At 36.9% G+C, this 18,468-nt stretch overlaps 1 protein-coding gene across 4 annotated transcripts in view; it reads right to left on the reverse strand.

Moving 5' to 3' along the window:
- Nucleotides 1-14,734: 14,734 nt before the first annotated feature.
- The window catches only part of FSTL5 (follistatin like 5), a 706,657-nt gene continuing 702,923 nt past the window's right edge, over nucleotides 14,735-18,468 (reverse strand). For all 4 annotated transcript variants that reach the window (XM_038559137.1, XM_038559135.1, XM_038559136.1 and 1 more), the window contains one exon: nucleotides 14,735-17,278. In XM_038559137.1, coding sequence (XP_038415065.1) covers nucleotides 16,576-17,278 — 703 coding nt within the window. In that variant the 3' untranslated portion in view covers nucleotides 14,735-16,575. The remainder of the gene's footprint in view (nucleotides 17,279-18,468) is intronic.

The raw sequence follows: 18,468 nt of genomic DNA on the forward strand, positions 1-18,468 counted from the left end.
TACATTAGACCTCTGGAATTCACTAATTTTGTAACTGGAAGTTTGTACTCTTTGATCAGTACCTCATTATCTCCCATTTCCCCACCTCAAGTCCCTGGTGATAACTATATACTCTCTGCTTCTATGAATTCAGCTTTTCTGAGATTCTAGATATATGGGAAATTATATAGTGTTTGTTTTTCTCTTATTTCCCTCAGCATAATGCCCCAATCCATCCATGTTGTCACAAATGACAGTATTCCCTCCTTTTTATGATCCAATAATATTCCTATTATTCTTGTGTGTATGCGTATGGGGGTATGTCAGATTTTGCTCATCCATTAATCCACTAATGGACCCTTAAGTTTTTTCCATACCTTGCCTGTTGTAAATAATGCTGCAGTGAACATGGGGATGCACTATCTCTTCAAGATGGTGATTTATTCTTCTTTAATAAATACCCAGAAGTGGAATTGCTAGATCATATAGTAGTTTTTTTTTTTAATTTTTTAAGAATCTCTGATTCTTTCTCAAAAACTAGCTGACATACAATTTACCTTATAAATTGAAAGTGCAGCTACCAGCCTCCCCTTAGTTGCTTATAATCCAAATCTTTATTGTTTGTAAGAGTGGTCTTTAACCTCAATTTTTTCACATTCTGTTTCAAATAATGTCAGTTATTTTTTTTAAGATGTTATTTATTTATTCATGAAAGACACACAGAGAGAGGCAGGGACATAGGCAAAGGGAGAAGCAAGCTTCCTTGTGGAAAGCCTGATGTGGGACTCCATCCCAGGACCCTGGGATCATGACCTGAGCCCAAGGCAGAGGCTCAACCACTGAGCCACCCAGGTGTCCCAATGTCAGTTTTTTTTAGGGCAATTTTGAAGCCATCTATTCTTATGGTCTGCTTCTCCTGCCGTGCAAAATATCTGTTTCTGCTTTGGAACTAGGAGTGTGAACAGTGGATTCAATTTTCTCTGGGTGACCCTAGGCTGGTATTGCAGTCTTTGGTCTTTTTGAATTCCCTCTTTTCCTGAAACTCCAACTTTCAAGTAAGCTCAGCCAATATCAAGCAAAGCCAGTGTTTTCAATTTGTCTATACAGGGATAGATTTTAAATTTAAAAAAATTAAAAAAAATAATTAGTATGATCTTTATGATTGGTTATACTCAGTTTAAATAACTAATAATATTAGCAAAAATGAATACTGAACTAACAATGGAAGATATTAGTTTTATGCACAACACATGAGTAAAAGCAATCAAAGGCAAGTTATATCAGGTTGTATGTTCCAGAAAGTATTAATTCCTCACACAATAAGGTTTAAATAAAATTGTAAATTTAAATAAAATTGTAGTTGCTTCCAACAAGGAGTGGTATACTTTTGATTTCATAAGGAGATCTTGAAACAGAAATATAATAATAATCCCCAAATATATTGATATTTCTTTAGGATACCACAAGTATAGGATCCTTTATTTTATGCAAGCATGCTTCTTGTGGCAAGGCTAATATATTAAAGGACAATCTGCCTCTATAAATAACAAAAAGGTGATATATATTACTTTAGAGTTTAATCATACATGAAAGAGATTAATCTTTAACATAACAAACATCATGTTTACATTAGCAATTACATTGAGATGGCAAATGTTTAAAAGACATCATCTATCCAAATGTTCATTAAATGTCTATTATCTCTAATACTTTAGAGAATTAAAGAATATTAAATAGAAAACACCTGCCTGAATGTTGCTACAGTTAATTATCACAATTTAATAACATTCAAGGCATACATTTTTACCATAATGATTTGCAATTCTCAAAAAGTTAAACATATATTCTATAGAGACCAAAAATAATTTGAGTCCAATTAAAATAATAATTCAATTGTCTCTCATGTGTTTATTGACTGCCTAATATGTACCTACCACATTCCAAGCCTTTATTTGGATATGATATAAACAAGATAGAACAAAAATCCCTGCTCTTATTTGGTCGCATTATGTTTATGTGTCGGAGAGGGTTATACAGATAATAAACATACACACAATAAATTCTATAACCTGTTAGATGCTGATATAATCATGGAAGTGCATATCAGCAAAGGCAGATGAGCATATCTGGGAAGATGATTTCAAATTTTAAATAGGGTAGTCAGGAAATCTCACTAGTAAACAACCACCTGAAGAAAGTAAACAATCTATGGAATATCTGGAGAATGTGTATTACAGATGGAAGAAACAACATGTGTAAAGAGCCCAGTCAGGGGCAGCCTTTCAAAAGAAAATAAAGGAAGCTCTATGAATATAGATGAATGATTGTGGGAGAAAAATGCTAAGGGGGCATGTGATCAGGTGATCAGAGAACTAATGGGGCTTTACATCATGATGTTCCATGTAGACAATTTTAAGAAAGTTCCGGGATCAGAGAAGTAAGTTTAGATGAACAGAGGTTACCACCTCCCACACATTGCTTCGCTCATAAAGCTGGAGTGTCATTGCAAAAGTAGGGAGCAACTATTTCTAACACTAGTTCCAGAGCTGTGGTTAAGATATTTTGCAAGTTGTAGGAAAGGGGGAGAGGCAGACCACAAAAATAGCAGCAGATCTACTGTCATAAAAATCTGACTTGACTTGAAACAGAGTGTAAAGGAATTCAAACCTAAGGACACTCCAAAATAATGGAGATTTTGTTGGTAATTAATTAAGAAGAAGATGATTACTCTATGAGTAATATGGTAAATCACAGGACAGCTGATTTGCCAGAGATAACCAGGATAAGAGACAGTAATAGAGAGCTATGCAGAAACAAATCTCTAAGGCAAGCCTCAAAACTATCCCTGCAGAGGAGTCTGGATTTAATTGGGGCAGACTAGGGAAATTTGTTTCCCAAGGACATTGTTGAAAACAGTGACAAATTAGGCCAGCAATTAGTGGAGTTTAACTGCTGGGTGTAATGCCCACAGAGATAGACAGGGAAACAGATCAAACAAAGAATTAGTCAAAGCAAACCCGCCAAAACCATAGCTTCCCAGAGTTATTATGCATATGCCCATAATGGGGTATTCTCTGACGAGCAACATCAGAGTCTTCACATTGTGGGAGATCTATATTTTATTTCAGTAATCCAGCTAAATTAATAAATAAATAAACAACAATGAGAAGCCCAGGGAGGGAAAGAGAGTATCTAAACTTCTGTAATACATTGTCTAAAATACAGTATTTTCAATTCCTAGAAACATGGATCCTTGTCTGTCCTGGGGGGTGAGACAGATGACCGCCCCATCTTAGCTACTTAGCATTTTGGCTTCCAGGGCAGAAGAGCCAGGGCAAGGGGACAAGGCTTGTCTCCCCAAAGCAGCTTATAAATCATCAATTATACATAGTGCTGCCTGGACACCTATCTCTGATCTCCTGCCTGGTCTCTGATCATTTTGCCAGCATATGGTAAGGGCCTATGAAAACAGTCTTCAGAGTGAGTATGAATTCTTCATGTGCCTGAAGCACCCCTGACCCTCACAGATGTTCCAAACTGATAAGCTAAACCACACATAGTCTCTCTCTCTCTCTCTCTCTTTTTTTTTTTTTTAAGATTTTTGTTTATTTATTCATGAGGGACACAGAGAGAGACAGAGACACAGGTAGAGGAAGAAGCTGTCTCCATACAAGGAGCCCGATGTGGGACTCAAACCCATGAATCCGAGATCACACCCTGAGTCAAAGGCAGGCAGTAAACTGCTAAGCCACATATTAGTTAACATAGTGTTATATTAGTTTCAGGTGTACAATATAGTGATTCAACACTTCCTTACAATACACAGTGCTCATTACAAGTGCACTCCTTAGGCACGCCTGGGTGGCTCAGCAGTTGAGCATCTGCCTTTGGCTCAGGGCATGATCCTGGAGTTCCAGGACCATATACATATATGTATATGTGTGTACACACACATATATGCACACACATACACACACAATAGAATATTACTCAGCCATAAAAAAGAATGAAATATATTATTTTCTTTATTAAATTTGGGTTTGTAATTGATTTTTAAGATTTAAAATTATTTTATTTATTCATGGGAGACACACAGAGAGAGAGGCAGAGGCATAGGCAGAGGGAGGAGCAGGCTCCATCTGGGGAGCCTGATGTGGAACTTGATTCCAGGACCCCAGGATCATGACCTGAGCTGAAGAAAGATGGTCAACCACTGGGCCATCCAGGTGCCCCTGTAATTGATTTTGAAAAGTACTAATAATTTTGGAAAAGTTATCAAGAAAGTGATGTTTATATGTGTATATAAATGTATATGTATGTATGTGTGATATTCATTTGTTAATTATTAATATTACATTATTCAGATACTATACATATATATTCTTAACTTACTTGATCTAATAGGGTCTCCATACTCAAAATCTATTACTATTTTCTTTGATTCCCCTTACTTCTATGTAGCTTATACCTTTAAAAACTTTTGAGTTCGGGACAAATGGGGCTAGGCAAGGCTAGGTAGGGGGCCATGGAAGCAGGCTCACAAACATCCCCAAAATGCTGAGGTGTAAGGAAACCAGAGATAAGGGAACAAGCCAGACCACTGTGCCCTAAGGTGTAGGCAGGGAAGGGTGTCTTGTTATAACAGTTACTTGTAACCAACAAAAACCAGATCCCAAAGAAGTAAGGCAATAAAGATGTCATCACCAGCCCTTACTCAGTGGTGATATCAGTAGGTAATGATAAAGGATTTAGGCTCCCTGATTGGCTTCCAATAAAAGACCAACCCGACCAGCCCCCACTGGCAACCCGACCCCTCTCACTTCTGAGAGTTTTCTCTGTATCCTCACTACTATCACTTTACTCACTCTCCTTTGTCTGCAAGATTCATCCTTCAACTCGTGAGACAAGAACCAAGCTCTCCCGTATCACTTTGACAATCAATCTTCTCATTCTAGATCTAATAGATATTCAAAAATACTCATGGGATATTTTGAATATTAGAATTTAATTCTCAGGAGAGGAGGCAAGATGGCAGAAGAGGAGGGGTCCTTGATTTACCTGGTCCCCCAAACTTACCTAGATAACTTTCAAAACATCCTGAACATCTATGAATACAACCTGAGATGTAAAGAGAGGACAGCTGAAATGCCATAGAGAGAAAAGTGATCACTCCTGACAAGGTAGGAAGGTGGAGAAGAGGAAAGGTGGGGGAGGGGAGCCACAGAGAGCTGCGGCAGGAAATCGGAGCAGTGGACAATCGGGAACTTTAGAAATCTGCACCTGAAAGAGTCTTCCCTGAACGAAAAGTGCTCAGTGGGGAAATAGGGTAGAATCGCAGGAGGGGCAGTGAATATTCCCCGAGACACAATAAGATTAGGGGCACCTGGGAGAAAGCTCACCCCAAACTGTGGTCGGATCTCAATAAAAGACTAGAGCCCCACAACCCTCCCAGGGCATCTGGGAGAAGCTGGCAGGTGCACAGGCTGGCACCGGAGCTTTTTATCCTAGAGCCTGGCAAGAGACAGAGACAGGCTGTCCTCCACTCCCTTTGAGAGAGGCAGATCCTGGCAGCACAGGTCCAGTGGTGCAGGGTGCTCGATCCAAGGGTGTCCCCAGTGGACAAACCCAGCTATTTTTCATTCCCCCCAGGATAGGTGAAATCAGGAAAGGCACAGGACAGTGAGAACTCTCCCTTCAATTTATGCAAATCAGTGCCCCCGGCCCTACCCCCAGGAGTGTCTAGGCCAGGGTGCACTGGGAGACTGTGGTTCAGTAATCACAGGGAGCTCTTGGCTCCAGAGCTGGAGATCTGGCTGCCCAAGTTTTAATTTTTTTCTCTTCACCTTTCACCTGGGAGAGGCACGGCCTCTAGGGGAAAAAGGCCCCTGTTTATCACAGGATAAACAGCTCACACTGAGCTGGGTCACCTGGCAAGGGGTGGCTCATCTCCGCCCAGGGACAGACACCTGATAATCAGCACAGCAGTCCTCTCTCCCAGAAGACCTGCTGGAAGAACAAGGGAAGAGTAAATGTACTGACCGAGCAGCATTGGAAAACTCCAGGACTGAGGGAAAATAGTATACAGAACTCAAAGTTTTTTCCCTTACAATTAATTCCTTTATCCTTCAGATTAAATTTTTCCAATATTTTGTCTCTTTTCTTGCCTTTAACTACAATATTTTACCTACTCTGTTTTTAAGCTTTTTATTTTTGACTTTCATATTTCTATAATTACATGTCTTAGATAAATTCATTTTTGGATTCCTTTCAACATATTTAGTTTAATTTTGGTAGATGTATGACTTATGGGTTTTTGTTTTTAGTTTTTTCTCTCTTGTTTTGTTTTACAATGGTGGAAGTTAGTATGTTCTAACACATGGGCCAAGTGAAAAACCATGTTGGTTCATTCTGGGAGACTATAGTCTCTATTCCTTCCTATTCTTCCCCTTCTTTTATCTTGTTTCTGTTTTTGTGGTCAATGTTGGGTCTCTGTATAAGTTTTGCTAATTTATATAAATTTGGAATTTAGCATCTTCTAACATACAAAACAAAATGCACCCAGAACCAAGAGGATCACCCTCTAGGTCCACTTGGTGAGACTATATTGTCTCTCTACCACCATTTTTCTCCCCACCTTCTTTTTTTTTTTTTTTTTTTTTTTTAATTCTTACTGTTTTTAATTCTTACTATTTTTTAAAATCTGTTTTTCACTTTTGTGGTCTTTTTTTTTTTAAAAAAAGAAATTTGTTCTGTTTTTCTTTTTCTTTTATTTTCTGGTCTCTGACCTCTTTGAAATTGTTTAGGATGTATTTTAGTAGGTAGTGGTTGATATTTTTTACTCTACTCACTCATACAGCCATTCTGCACTGGACAAAATGACTAGAGGAAAGAATTCACCACAAAAGAAAGAACTGGAAGTAATACTCTCTGCCACAGACCTGCTAGATATGGATTTAAGTACCATGTCAGAAATACAATTCAGAAATACAATTATAAAATCCCTGGTGGCTCTGGAAAAAAGCATAAAGGACTCCAGAGATTTATTGCAGAATTGAAATCGAATCAAGCCAAAATTAAAAATACTTTATCCGAGATGCAGCCTAAACTGGATGCACTAGCTGCTAGGGTTAATGAGATGGAAGAGAGAGTAAGTGACATAAGGGACAAGTTGATGAAAAGGAAGGAAGCTGAGGAAAAGAGAGAAAAACAATTAAGAACCCATGAGGAAAGGTTTCGGGAAATAAATGAAAGCTAGAGAAGGAGTACTATCCATCTCATTAAGATTTCAGAAGAGGTGGAGAGAGGGGACCACAAAGTATATTTGAACAAATTATAACTGAGAATTCCCCTAATCTGGGGAAGGAAACAAGCATTCATATCCAAGAGATAGAGAGGTTCCTCCCCAAATCAACAAAACCGATCAACACCTCAACATATAATAGTAAAACTTGTGAATTTCAAAGATAAACAGAAAAGAATAAAAGCAGCTTGAGACAAGAGATTCTTAACTTATATGGAAAGAAATATCAGATTAAGAGCAGACGTAGTCCCAGAGACCTGGAATGCCAGAAAGGAATGGCATGACATATTCAGGAAAAACATGCAGCCAAGAATACTTTATCCAGCAAGGCTGTCATTCAGAATGCAAAGAAAGATAAAGGGCTTCCAGAATAGGCAGAAACTGAAAGAATATGGGACCACCAAACTGGCCCAGCAAGAAAATGAGGGGGTGGAGAATCATTTACCATTCCAATGGTCCTCAAAAGAAAGCTGGGGTAGCAATCCTCATATCAGATAAAGTATATCAGATTAAATTTATTTCAGAGACTGTAATAAGAGATGAAGAGAAACACTATATCATGCTTAAAGGGTCTATCCAACAAGAAGGCCTAACAATCATGAATATTTATGCCCCTAATGTGGGAGCTGCTAAGTATATCAATCAATTAATAACCAAAGTATAGAGATGCATAGATAATAATACATTAATAGTAGGAGACTTCAACACAGCACTCTCAGCAAAAGACAAATATTCTAAGGAGAACATCGCCAAAGAAACAGGCGCCTTGAATGATACACTGGACCAAATGGATTTCACAGATATATACAGAACTTTCCATCCTAATTCAACTGAATACACATTCTTCTCAAGTGCACATGGAACTTTCTTCAGAACAGACCACATACTATGTCACAAATAGGTCTCAACTGCTACGGAAAGATTGGGATTGTCCCCTGCATATTTTCAGACCACAATGCCTTTGGAACTAGAACTCGATCACAAGAAGAAATTTGGAAGAAACTCAAACACATGGAGGCTACAAAGCATCCTACTGAAAGATGAATGGGTCAAGCAGGAGATTAGAGAAGAATTAAAAAGATTCATGAAAAATGATGAAAATGAAAGTAAAACTGTTTAAAATTTTGGGGATATAGCAAAAGTGAGGCTAAGAGGGAAATACACCACAATACAAGCCTTCCTTAAAAAAAATTAGAAAAAAAAATCAAATACACAAATTTCACTTGCACTGAAAGGTATTGCACCGAAAGGTATTGGAGAAAGAAGAGCAAATAAAGCCTAAACCAGTCAGAAGAGAGATAATAAAGATTCAAGCAGAACTCAATGAAATAGAGACAGACCAGAAGAAATGCAGAACAGATCAACAAAACCAGGAGCTGGTTCTTTGAAAGGATTAATAAGATAGATAAACCTCTACCCAGTCTTATTAAAAAGAAAAGAGAAAAGACTCAAATTAATAAAATCACAAATTAAAGAGGAGAGATCACAACCAATATCAAGGAAATACAAATGATTTTAAAAATGTCTCATGAGCAACTATATGCCAACAAGTTGGACAACCTGGAAGAAATGGATGCATTTCTGGAAACCTACAAATTACCAAAACTGGAACAGGAATAAATAGAAAATCTGAACAGGCAAATAACCAGGAAGGATATCGAAGCACTCATCAAAAACCTCGCAAGACACAAAAGGCTGGGGCCAGATGGCTTCCCAGGGAAATTCTACCAAACATTTAAATAATCATAATACCTATTCTATTCAAGATGTTTTGAAGGATGGAAATGGACAGAATACTTCCAAACTCGTTCTATGAGGCCAGCATCACCTTGATCCCTAAACCAGACAAAGACCCCACCAAAAAGGAGAATTATAGACAAATATCCCTGATGAACATGGATGCAAAAATTCCCACCAAGACACTAGCCAATAGGATTCAACAATACATTAAGAAGATTATTCACCATGACCAAGTGGGATTTATCCCTGGGATGCAAGGCTGGTTCAACATTCATAGAACAATCAATGTGATAGATCATATCAACAAGGGAAAAGACAAGAACCATATGATCCTCCCAATAGATGCAGAGAAAGCATTTGATTAAATACAGCATCCATTCCTTATCAAAACTCTTCAGGGTGTAGGGATAGAGGGAACATTCCTCAATATCATAAAAGCCATTTATGAAAATCCCACAGTGACTATCAATCTCAATGGGGAAACACTGGGAGCCTTTCCCCTAAGATCAGGAACATGACAGGGATGTCCACTCTCCCCACTGCTATTCAACATAGTACTAGAAGTCCTAGCCTCAGTAATCAGGTAACAAAAAGAAATAAAGTGCATTCAAATTGGCAAAGAAGAAGTCAAACTCTCCCTCTTCGCAGATGATATGATACTGTACATAGAAAACCCAAAAGACTCCACCCCAAGATTGCTAGAATTCATACAGCAATTCAGCAATGTGGCAGGATACAAAATCAATGCCCAGAAATCAGTGGCATTTCTAGACACTAACAATGAGACTGAGGAAAGAGAAATTGAGGAGTCAATACCATTTACAATTGCACCCAAAAGCATAAGATACTTAGGAATAAACCTAACCAAAGAGGTAAAAGAGGTAAAGGTAAGGTAATCTATACCCTAAAAACTATGGAATACTTATGAGAGAAATCCAGGAAGATGGAAAGAGATGGAAATAAAGATATTCCACTCTCATGGATTGGAAGAATAAATATTGTGATAGTATCTATGCTACCCAGAGCAATTTACACATTCAACTCAATCCCTATCAAAATAACCATGGACTTTCTTCACAGAGTTGGAATAAATAATCTTAATATTTGTTTGGAACCAGAAAATAACCCAAATAGCCAGAGGAATGTTGAAAAAGAAAACCAAAGCTGGGGGCATCACAAAGCCTGACTTCAAGCTGTATTACAAAGATATGATCATCAAGACATTTTGGTACTGGCACAAAAACAGACACATAGATCAATGGGACAGAATAGAGAGCCCAGAAATAGGCCCTCAACTCTATGGGCAACTAATATTCGACAAAGGAGGCAAGACTATCCAATGGAAAAAAGACAGTCTCTTCAATAAATAGTGTTGGGAGGGATCCCTGGGTGGCGCAGCGGTTTGGCACCTGCCTTTGGCCCGGGGCGCGATCCTGGAGACCCAGGATCAAATCCCACGTCGGGCTCCCGGTGCATGGAGACTGCTTTTCCCTTTGCCTGTGTCTCTGACTCTCTCTCTCTCTCTCTCTGTGACTATCATAAATAAATAAAAATAAAAAAAGAAAGCTTTTACTTAAAAAAAATAATAATAAAAAATAAAAAATAAAAAATAAATAGTGTTGGGAGAATTGGACAACCACGTGCAGAAAAATGAAACTAGACTATTCTCTTCCACCACACACGAAGATAAACTCGAAATAGTTGAAAGATCTAAATGTGAGATAAGAATCCATCAGAATCCTAGAGGAGAACACAGGCAACAACTTCTTGAACGTGGCCACAGCAACTTCTCACAATACACATCTATGAAGGCAAGGGAAACAAAAGCAAAAATGCACTATTGGGACTTCATCAAGATAAAAATTTTCTGCACAGCAAAGGAAACAATCAACAAAACTAAAAGACAACCTACAGAATGGGAGAAGATATTTCAAATGACCTGTCAGATAAAGGGGTAGTATCCAAGATCTATAAAGAACTTATCAAGCTCAACACCCAAACAACAAAACAGTCAAGAAATGGGCAAAAGACATGAACAGACATTTCCCCAAAGAAGACCTAAAAATGGTCAACAGACAGGTGAAAAAATGCTCCGCATCACCTGCCATCAGGGAAATACAATCAAAACCACAATGAGATCCCACTTCACACCAGTGAGAATGGGGAAAATTAACAAGGCAGGAAACCACACATGTTGGAGAGGATGTGGAGAAAGGGGTTACCCTCTTGCACTGTTGGTGGGAAAGTGAACTGGTGCAGCCACTCTGGGAAACTGTGTGGAGGTTCCTCAAAGAGTTAAAAATAGATCTGCCCTACGACCCAGCAATTGCACTGTTGGGGATTTACCCCAAAGATACAGATGCAGTGAAACGCCAGGACACCTGCACCCCAAGGTTCATAGCAGCAATGTCCACAATAGCCAAACTGTGGAAGGAGCCTCGGCGTCCATCGAAAGATGAATGGATAGAGAAGATGTGGTCTATGTATACAATGGAATATTCCTCAGCCTTTAGAAACGATGAATACCCACCATTTGCTTCGATGTGGATGGAACTGGAGGGTATTATGCTGAGTGAAGTAAGTCAATTGGAGAAGGACAATCATCATATGGTTTTACTCATAAGTAGAATATAAGAAATAGTGACAGGGACCGTGAGGGGAGGGAGGGGAACTGAGTGGGAAAAATTAGAGAGGGAGATAAACCATTAGAGACTCCTAACTTTGGGAAACAAAGGGTTGTAGAAGGGGAGAAGAGGAGGGGGGTATGGGGTAACTGGGTGAAGGGCAGTAAGGAGGGCACTTTTCGGACAAGCCCTGGGTGTTATACTATATGTTGGCAAATTGAATTTAAATAAAAAATTAAATTAAGTTCTCCAATATTTTAGATACATCTCCATTTTTGCATGTGCTCAAATTAACACACACACAGACATACACACAGTGAGATGTCTAATTGATGCAATATGAAAAACTACATGGTATGTGGCACATTTGCACCAAAATAGACAAAGTGAAATCATATTTTCTGTCAAAAATCAAGTTTTTTAAATTATGTAAAATTCATAAGCTATTTATATGATATCTTTAATCTACATATTTATTTTTGCTCAATTTATTTGTTTCCCTAAAGAGCAATTAATGTATCAAAAGGATGTTTACTGATCTAGAGATATTCATGAATTGTATTTTATTCCTAAACTCTAATGTTGAATGCTTTGCTATTCTGTGCTAATAGTTCTGTCCATAGTATAGAACTTGAATTAGGAGTAAAACTGGCTTGAAAATAGGTGGGTAAATTAAGGCACAGTAAAAGTAATTTAGTGATTATTTATTTCTAATGGCTATATATTTTCATGTATGTTGAGTCCTTATCTTGATTATCATGAGACTTTTCACTTGGACGTTGTCACGCTGAACAAGTATGCAAATCCAGGTATAAAAGAACATTGTAATTTTTCATGGAAGTGCAAAAATAATTTATACACATGAATACAGGTATTTTTTTAATTGAAGTAACAGTACATTCCTTTGACACTAAGGTAATTTTGATTATTTTAAAAGTGGTGAAATGTATATTTGCAGATCATTTTTAAATGTTTATCAAATATTAAAACAGAATATGTTTGCTATTTTAATACATTGCCTTCTCAATTTCAGGCAAATTATACTTCCTCCAAATTTAATTGTGTATTTAAATACAAATCTCCAAACATTGGGAATTTTATCATCACTGAACTCTAGTATAAAAGAACAATTAAAACTTTTCTAAGTCACCAGGTGTAGCTATAAATCACTGGAAAATAGCTGTGCTGTACCCATTAAATACCATAGAGACAGGTACATTTCACTGATGAATATTATTGAAATTACTAATTACCAATTACTAATAGGACTAGATAATTTTAAATGCAAACAAACAAAAATACGCTCATGTGCTCTGGTTAAGACTTAGTCTTCTGAGAGGATGAGAAAAGTTACCACAACTTAAGACTGCAAACAAGAACTTTAGCATGATTTTCAGAATACATTTCTGTATATGAAGTTTCCCAGGAGAGACAAATGATATTACAGCGTTTTTGATAAAGTGCTGCTTTTGTTCTCTTTTTCCATTCATACGGGAACACATAAATGGTAGAAATATGAACAAGGGGCATTAGAAGTAGCCCCTGATGACTTTTTAAGGTTGTAACTTTGGGTGGTCCATGTTCAACTTGTATTGATTTCTACCATAGCAGTATTCTTAAATTTGTTCTCACTTTAAAATTTGTGTAATTGTCAGATATGATTAAACATGTTGTTTCATCCTGTAAAATATTCACTAGTGAATGTAAAATCCATCAAACTAGCTTATTTCTCAAGAGAAAACCCTATAAAAAATTTTTGAGTGGGAGTTCGAAAGGCAATAGGGTTCGAAGTTGCATTTTTAAAACGATGTGTTTCAACTTTACATGGATGCAATTAAACGGAAGGTGGTTGGTTTGCCACACATGATGACATTTCTCTGGGAATATATTCCATTGCCTAATATTTTCACTTAATTTGCCTTTTATCTAAATCATTATTCTCTGATCCAAAATCTGTTTCTCCTTCATGGCTTTCCTATGTGTTATCAGTGATATCATATTTGAGATTCTCTTTTTATTATGCCTCATATTTATTCAGTTGCCATTTCATGTCTGGTTCCTTAATATGTCCTATTTCATACTATATACTTTCAATTTAATTGTCTTGTATTAAAGATCATAAACTCACCTGTTGCAGTAGCCTCCCGACTGATACCTCTTTTAATCTCCCTTTTCTTCAGTCAAATCTTCATTCCATTACAAATAATACAAATACAAATGATACAAATTTAAAGTGTCATTTTCACTGTCATTTCTCTTTTTAAAAATTATTGGGTCCTTGTTGTCTGGATAATATCTGAACTCTTTAAATTGGTTTCTTTCATTCTTCACCTCCCTCCCTCCACAATCTTATTGTAACCTACCCTACTTGCTTTATCTCTATTACATTCTTTACATGAAACCTTTACTTCTTGATGGAGGTCAAGGTCCTCCATCAAGGACCTCCCACATCCTATTCCCATTCCTGGTTTCACACCTTCTCTCATTCTAGCATCCTGTATCGCTATTGCCTCACTTTTGCCCCTACTTATTACAAATCTACTATTTCATGTTAGAAATTTTTTTATTATTTTTTTAGTGCAATTACCTCATTATTTTATTTTGGTTTTTATTTTTTTCTTTTCTTTTTCTTTCTTTCTTTTTTTTTTTTTAAGGTTTTATTTCTTTATTTAAGAGAGAGCGCACAAGGAGGGCAGGGACAGAGACAGAAGGAGAGAGAGAAGCAGACTCCGCAGTGAACACAGAGCCCTAGGCAGGGCTTGATCCCAGGACCCTGAGATCATGACCCGAGCTGATCAGACCCTTAACCAACTAAGCCACCCAGATGCCCCATCCTGGTTTTTCTAAGCTTTCATCTTTTAGACATACCCACATTATTGACGAGATTGTTATTTGCAATACAATTTATATTTCATGTAAAAAGACAAACTAAATTGCCTTTCCTTGATTGACCTCACTTTACTGGCCCTCTACCCCAGCTGATCGACTTTCAAAATAATGCAGAGCATCAGGCTGTGTTGGAAAGCACTAGGAGGTAGTACAAAATAAAGCACAGGTATGCACGTTAAAACATGGACTGGACTCTTAAGGGTTAAAATTTAAGAGGTTTATTCTTTTATCAAGCAATGTCTACAGACAGAGCATCCACATGGTGTAAGCTACCAAAGAAGGATGTATGGGACAGACTTACATTAAATCATTAGACACTTTATATGGTTCATGTTCACAAGGGAGAAACTTGCTAAAAAGGAAAGCAGGTAAGTAGAAACATAAGTTGATTTGTGTTGTTTATTAAATCTACCTCCCATATGTTTCCTTAAGCTAAGAAGAAATCTACCATATTACACAGCTCAGGATGCTATATATACATAAGGTATTACACACTATAAAATTTCAGGTTTCTAAGCAGTTTTATACAATTTAAACTTGAGTCAAATTTGTATTTAAAAAAGACCTTATTGGATTACCTTCAGTAAACGGAGGTCGTTTCAACAGCCCATTAGCATTTTTAGCAACAACTAAAGAAAAAAATAGAGTCTCCAAACATGTATATGACCTTAAGCCTAGATAATTATCTGCTTATTTCAATAAACCATTTCTAGCTTTAATCCACTTCTATTAGCCTTTTATTTCCTCATTTTTTTAAAGAAGCAATCATTTTTACTTCTCTAGTGTCTCAAATAAGAGAATTAGTTAGGTTTCAAACCATAGCACATAGTTAATGAGAAGGTCATTTAAGGGTTATTTAAGAGTTGAGCAGAAGTCATTGAGGAAAGTTCTCAAGGAATGAAGTTCTTTGATGAGTTATATTTAAATTACCAAGGCGATAGTGAAGTTCGACTTTCCTCACCACTGTGGAGCTAGCCCCTAGTCCCAATTTCCGCTACTAATTCTCCTAAGCCACTAATACTTCTCAGGTCTCTAGCCAGTATTTTCTCCCAGGTGGTAATTTCCCTACATGTGCTTTACTCTAAGCAGACACAAATGAGACTTCATTTTTAAAGCTGAAAGTTCCTGCTGATTCAACACTGGACTACATGAAAAAAAAAAATCTATTCTGCTAATAAGAAACATTTGTAAGTAGTTAACATCTGAGACAAACTTGCATCAAAAATACAATTCACTCCAATGACGACAAGCAAAATGAAGAGAATACATTGCAAACAGCTTTCCATAATTCCTTTTCCTCCCTTCCTCCCCACGTTCTGCCGCATGCTGCAGACCATATGGTTAAGTTTCAAATAGAGTTTGTCACCTGTATACAACCTAAGGCCAACTTATGCCTTCAAATGACATTTCGTTGAGGTTGAACCCAATGCCGACGATAGGATTTGGCGCAAGAGACGCCGAACTTTTCTCTTCTAATGACAAAAGATTTGTAGTTATGAGGGTGTTCAGTATGCAGCTTTTAGCCTACCTTTTCCTCTTGTGACATTCCCTACAAGGCACAAAAGATTATAAACAGTGGATGGGACGGAATATTTTGAAGTAAGAATTTTAAGGTTCCACAACACCTTTTTATTTCTAGTTTAAGCATACCGAAAAGTGGAAAGAAAAAATAAGAGATAAACCACCCCCAAAATGAAATGGTGCTTAAAGTCATCTGAAATTCCCTGCAGTTATTTTTTGTAAGTATTTAAATTTCTATTTTATTGGCTTAAAATGTGTAATTATAGGTTTGATTCTTGTGATTGATGTAGTTTCTTATTAAATGCGGTGTTAAATATTTCTAATCAACCAATATTACTAATTGTGTGCATCTTTGCAAAAAAAAAAAAAAAAAGTCTATTTTATTTGGGCCAACCAAGTAACTTATGCTTGACTAGGGTATAATCTTGGAAAGTTAAGCTGAAATTTAAACAATGGATTAAGTGCAATGTACTGGAAAACTCTTCATTCCATTATTATCTGATAAGGGTTCCTAGGCATTTCCTAGGCATCTCCAACCCAAACGACTGTATTTCCTTTCTCCACTTCAGTGATCTCACAGTTTAACTTATTGAGTCGTCCATCTAGTATAAAGAGGGAGTCCTTGGAAGGCGTCATCAGGTATTGACCAAACAAGCCACTGTCCTGGATTTGCCTGTTCTTCCGGTTCCAAGGCCATTCTTCTGCCTTGAGTGGTTCCTTTAGACTCTTTATCATCTTAACCTTCCCAGAGGAGAGCTCCACGAAGAGCACATCAGTCTGTGTGCTTGAACTGCCGTAGATGTTGTACTGATGGGCTTCGGTAAAGGATGGCTGAAATGCCAGATCAGATATATGCAGATTTGTGTGAATATCAAAAGCGTCCTGTATTTCTCCTCTGATGGTAATGTACTGGACCCTTACAAGACCCTTCACATCATTAATGCTGACAAGATAATGCCCGTCTGGAGAGACATATGGAGTGCCTGTAACATCACTATTGAATCCGATGACTGAGTCGGTTACACCGTCCACCATAAGCTGTGGTGGGACTGCCCCCGTGCTGTCAGGCTTGCAGCCAATGAAGTAGTATCCTCCCAAGTGTGTATACGCCAGTGACTGAGGAATGCACTTATAGTCCATCAAGTTAATTGTCTTGATGTATGACATGGTTTCAAGATCAATTTTTTGTAGTGCAGCTTCATCTTTGTGAAGAATAAATCCAAACCTGAAAAGATGAAAACCAAAGTTAGACAGGAAACTATAGACTGATTCCCACCTGAAAATGTAATGTGGGCAGGTGGAAAGGGCCATCCCTAGTCTAGGCATTAAATGTCAGGCTCTGCAGCAGTTTGTGTCACAGTCAGGTTAGAATTAAACTTTAAATTGTGCCACTCTTCTCCTTTCTCTAGGTCATTCTTTCGTTACAGCCAAACAATTGTAACTCATGGTGTAGAAAACAAAATAATTAAAAGCAGTATATCTAACAACTTAGAAGAACAGATTTTACCTTTACCATACAGGGTAAAAAAGTAAACATTATTTTGTTATTTTGTGTGTTTCTAATCCTTCTAATATCAAATAAGCTTAGTTTACTGCTATTAAAGTCAACAAGAATAAAATACTTGAATATATATCTATTTCGCTTGCTTTGTTTACTTCTTATTTTGTCTTAAGATCACCAGGAAGCTGACATTCATCGATACTTAGACAATTATCCACATTTTTCTCTTCTTAAGCTGCCTTACAAGACCACCTTAATAAATGCAGATTTTTTTTTTTTTGGTATAGAACTATTAAACTTCTATTTATTAGATTTTAAGATTACCTCTATTAACTACTTTTATGATTTTAACACTTATTTTATTATAAGTTTTAAATACAGGTTGCATTTTTCAACCTTGCCATGCTTATATTATCGTTTTTGGTGATATAATTGCATCATATTGGTTATCTTATATCAAAACATGATGAACCTTAAGGATTTATGATTTTTCCTGTTAATTTAAAAGTAAATATTTCTTATTTACTTTGGTGGCCTATTTAATTACTTCAGTGCCTTTCAAGGCATTTGTCTTGAATACTAGCTATAAAACATTATAAGTCCCTGTGAGAAGTGTAAATATATTTTGAAACCATGGCTTATAAAGCCAGTGGGCCCATAGCAAAGATAAGTAAGTTGAATAAGATAAAATGAGATGGGACTACTATATAAAATTATATTCAAAATGGATACTGGGTAAATCAAATTTTGAAGGACTCTTACTTAGTTTTTGTTAATAATATCAGTTAAAACACATCCTAGTATTTTCAAAGGCTCCATAAATATATATCTTAAAAAAGCCAGGGGTCTATTATTACATTGAATGTGCATCTTAAAAATAAGATGACTTGTGGCACAGTAAAACAAACAAAAAC

Source organism: Canis lupus, chromosome 15 (assembly GCF_011100685.1).
Source record: "Canis lupus familiaris isolate Mischka breed German Shepherd chromosome 15, alternate assembly UU_Cfam_GSD_1.0, whole genome shotgun sequence".
Taxonomy (NCBI): domain Eukaryota; kingdom Metazoa; phylum Chordata; class Mammalia; order Carnivora; family Canidae; genus Canis; species Canis lupus.